This window comes from Schistocerca nitens, chromosome 10, assembly GCF_023898315.1.
Source record: "Schistocerca nitens isolate TAMUIC-IGC-003100 chromosome 10, iqSchNite1.1, whole genome shotgun sequence".
Classification (NCBI taxonomy): Eukaryota; Metazoa; Arthropoda; class Insecta; order Orthoptera; family Acrididae; genus Schistocerca; species Schistocerca nitens.
The window spans coordinates 227,075,754-227,079,937 of record NC_064623.1 but is presented as its reverse complement, the minus strand read 5'-3'; the positions used below and the strand labels follow the sequence as shown (position 1 = coordinate 227,079,937).

Genomic DNA, 4,184 nt, shown 5'->3' with positions numbered 1-4,184 from the left:
CGTTAGACGACAAATTTTTGACTACCAAACAGGCAGGGCAGGTGCCACCAATTTTGATTGAAGGTTCGTTTAACCTTCTGCCTGAAGCTGTTTTGTCAGCATATATCAGAGCGGTGACAAACAAAAAAATTACATTTCCTTTTTCCCCTTGGTCTTATGAAGGAAACCTTTTCTTCAGTTTCCATCTGTTCCTTCCACAGAAAGTGAAAATAAAATTACAATGCATAAGAAATACAAACATAAGTACAGCATTTATGTGTTATTCTGAGGAAATCATTTAGTTGAAATACACAAGATAACACTGAATAAGGTCAAAACATATTAGCAGCCCTCCAATAATTATTATAAGCAAGGTGCCTGAGAAATAATGGTAATGGAGACAGTCTCTCCTACTCATGTGTCATAGAATCTGAAAATGGTTGTGCTATGTACATACAGTCAATGTCAGAATGCTTTATGCCAATATCCCAACCTAACCTAAGCCTAGGTCTACATTACAGATCAGCCTGTCACCACCACCAACCCCCCAAACCCGCCCCCCCCCCCACAAGCCACCGCAAAGGGCTCACCGCTCTTTGGTGAGCACATGCTTAGTGACCACAGGGCCTCAGCCCTCGCAGCACCGCTTCTCTTTCCGTGCTGCCTTTCTCCTCTTCTCCTGTCCTTTTCCCCTCTCTAGGGGAGATGTCTCGTACCTTCATGGGATATTGAAGCTCATTTGCTTTGGTTTACTTGTAGGACTCTTTTCTCTTGTACTGTTCTCTCCCTATACTGTTCCTTCCCTGTATCGCTCTTTCCCCATACTGTTCCTTCAATGTATCGCTCTTTCCCTACACTGTTCATTTCCTGTATAGCTCTTTCCCTGCACTGCTCTTTCGCGTATCGCTCTTTCCCTGCACTCCTCTTTCCCTGCACTGCTCTTTTCCTGTATAGCTCTTTCCCTGCACTGCTCTTTTCGTGTATCGCTCCTTCCCTGCACTGATCTTTCCCTGCACTGCTCTTTTCGTGTATCGCCCTTTCCCTGCACTCTTCTTTCCCTGCACTGCTCTTTTCCTATATCGCTCTTTCCCTGCACTCCTCTTTCCCTGCACTGCTCTTCTCGTGTATAGCTCTTTCCCTGCACTCCTCTATCCCTGCACTGCTCTTTTCCTGTATAGCTCTTCCCCTGCACTGCTCTTTTCGTGTATCGCTCTTTCCCTGCACTCCTGTCTCCCTGCACTGCTCTTTTCCTGTATAGCTCTTTCCCTGCACTGCTCTTTTCGTGTATCGCTCTTTCCCTGCACTCCTCTTTCCCTGCACTGCTCTTTTCCTGTATAGCTCTTTCCCTGCACTGCTCTTTTCGTGTATCGCTCCTTCCCTGCACTGATCTTTCCCTGCACTGCTCTTTTCGTGTATCGCCCTTTCCCTGCACTCTTCTTTCCCTGCACTGCTCTTTTCCTATATCGCTCTTTCCCTGCACTGTTCTTTTCGTGTATCGCTCTTTCCCTGCACTCCTCTTTCCCTGCACTGCTCTTTTCGTGTATCGCTCTTTCCCTGCACCCCTCTTTCCCTGTACTGCTCTTTCCCTGTATAGCTCTTTCCCTGCACTGCTCTTTTCGTGTATAGCTCTTTCCCCGCACCGCTCTTTTCGTGTATCGCACTTTCCCTGCACTCCTCTTTCCCTGCACTGCTCTTTTCCTGTATCGCTCTTTCCCTGCACTCCTCTTTCCCTGCACTGCTCTTTTCCTGTATCGCTCTTTCCCTGCACTGCTTTTTTCGTGTATCGCTCTTTCCCTGCACTCCTCTTTCCCTGCACTGCTCTTTCCCTGCACTCCTCTTTCCCTGCACTGCTCTTTTCGTGTATCGCTCTTTCCCTGCACTGCGCTTTCCCTGCACTGCTCATATCGTGTATCGCTCTTTCCCTGCACTGCTCTTTTCGTGTATCGCTCTTTCCCTGCACTCCTCTTTCCATGCACTGCTCTTTCAATGCACTCCTCTTTCCCTGCACTGCTCTTTTCGTGTATCGCTCTTTGGCTGCTCTGCACTTTCCCTGCACTGCTCTTTTCGTGTATCGCTCTTTCCCTGAACTCCTCTTTCCCTGCATGGCTCTTTTCCTGTATCACTCTTTCCTTGCACTGCTCTTTTCGTGTATCCCTCTTTCCCTGCACTCCTCTTTCCATGTACTGCTCATTCCCTGCAATCCTCTTTCCCTGCACTGCGCTTTTCGTGTATCGCTCTTTCCTTGCACGGTTCTTTTCGTATATCGCACTTTCCCTGCACTGCTCTTTTCATGTATCGTTCCTTCCCTGCACTGCTCTTTCCCTGCACTGCTCTTCTCGTGTATCGCTCTTTCCCTGCACTCCTCTATCCCTGCACTGCCCTTTTCCTGTATAGCTCTTTCCCTGCACTGCTCTTTTCGTGTATCGCTCTTTCCCTGCACTCCTGTCTCCCTGCACTGCTCTTTTCCTGTATAGCTCTTTCCCTGCACTGCTCTTTTCGTGTATCGCTCTTTCCCTGCACTCCTCTTTCCCTGTATTGCTCATTCCCTGCAATCCCCTTTCCCTCCACTGCTCTTTTCGTGTATCGCTCTTTCCCTGCACTGCTCCTTCCCCGCACTGATCTTTTCGTGTATCGCTCTTTCCCTGCACTCCTCTTTCCCTGCACTGCTCGTTTCCTGTATAGCTCTTTCCCTGCACTGCACTTTACGTGTATCGCTCTTTCTCTCCACTGCTCTTTCCCTGCACTGCTCTTTTCCTGTATCACTCGTTCCCTGTACTGCTCTTTTCGTGTATCGCTCCTTCCCTGCACTCGTATTTCCCTGCACTGCTCGTTTCCTGTATCGCTCTTTCCCTGCACTGCTCTTTCGTGTATCGCTCTTTCCCTACACTGCCCTTTCCCTGCACTGCTCTTCTCGTGTATCGCTCTTTCCCTGCACTCCTCTTTCCCTGCACTGCTCTTTTCCTGTATAGCTCTTTCCCTGCACTGCTCTTTTCATGTATCGCTCTTTCCCTGCACTGCTCTTTCCCTGCACTGCTCTTTTCCTGTATAGCTCTTTCCCTGTACTGCTCTTTTCGTGTATCACTCTTTCCTTGCACTCCTCTTTCCCTGCACTGCGCTTTTCGTGTATCGCTCTTTCCTTGCACGGTTCTTTTCGTATATCGCACTTTCCCTGCACTGCTCTTTTCATGTATCGTTCTTTCCCTGCACTGCTCTTTCCCTGCACTGCTCTTCTCGTGTATCGCTCTTTCCCTGCACTCCTCTATCCCTGCACTGCTCTTTTCCTGTATAGCTCTTTCCCTGCACTGCTCTTTTCGTGTATCGCTCTTTCCCTGCACTCCTGTCTCCTTGCACTGCTCTTTTCCTGTATAGCTCTTTCCCTGCACTGCTCTTTTCGTGTATCGCTCTTTCCCTGCACTCCTCTTTCCCTGTATTGCTCATTCCCTGCAATCCCCTTTCCCTCCACTGCTCTTTTCGTGTATCGCTCTTTCCCTGCTCTGCTCCTTCCCCGCACTGATCTTTTCGTGTATCGCTCTTTCCCTGCACTCCTCTTTCCCTGCACTGCTCGTTTCCTGTATAGCTCTTTCCCTGCACTGCACTTTACGTGTATCGCTCTTTCTCTCCACTGCTCTTTCCCTGCACTGCTCTTTTCCTGTATCACTCGTTCCCTGTACTGCTCTTTTCGTGTATCGCTCCTTCCCTGCACTCCTATTTCCCTGCACTGCTCGTTTCCTGTATCGCTCTTTTCCTGCACTGCTCTTTCGTGTATCGCTCTTTCCCTACACTGCCCTTTCCCTGCACTGCTCTTCTCGTGTATCGCTCTTTCCCTGCACTCCTCTATCCCTGCACTGCTCTTTTCCTGTATCGCTCTTTCCCTGCACTGCTCTTTCCATGTATCGCTCTTTCCCTGCACTGCTCTTCCCTGCACTGCTCTTTTCCTGTATAGCTCTTTCCCTGTACGGCTCTTTTCGTGTATCACTCTTTCCTTGCACTCCTCTTTCCCTGCACTGCGCTTTTCGTGTATCGCTCTTTCCCTGCACGGCTCTTTTCGTGTATCGCACTTTCCCTGCACTGCTCTTTTCGTGTGTCGCTCTTTCCCTGCACTACTCTTTCCCTGCAGTTTTCTTTTCCTGTATAGCTCTTTCCCTGCACTGCTCTTTCCGTGTATAGCTCTCTCCCTGCACTGCTCTTTTCGTGTATCGCTCTTT

At 49.2% G+C, this 4,184-nt stretch overlaps 1 protein-coding gene across 1 annotated transcript; it reads right to left on the bottom strand.

Annotated features, from left to right (window-relative positions):
• Positions 1-811: 811 nt before the first annotated feature.
• On the bottom strand, positions 812-2,083 carry LOC126210034 (axoneme-associated protein mst101(2)-like). Its single transcript, XM_049939136.1, has one exon. It carries the CDS (start codon positions 2,081-2,083, stop codon positions 812-814), a length of 1,272 nt encoding a protein of 423 aa, XP_049795093.1.
• Between the last annotated feature and the right edge of the window lie 2,101 nt (positions 2,084-4,184).

Excerpts from the sequence above, each read along its gene's own strand:
- LOC126210034 (XM_049939136.1), bottom strand. The coding sequence starts at position 2,083 with ATGCAGGGAAAGAGGAGTTCAGGGAAAGAGCGATACACGAAAAGAGCA.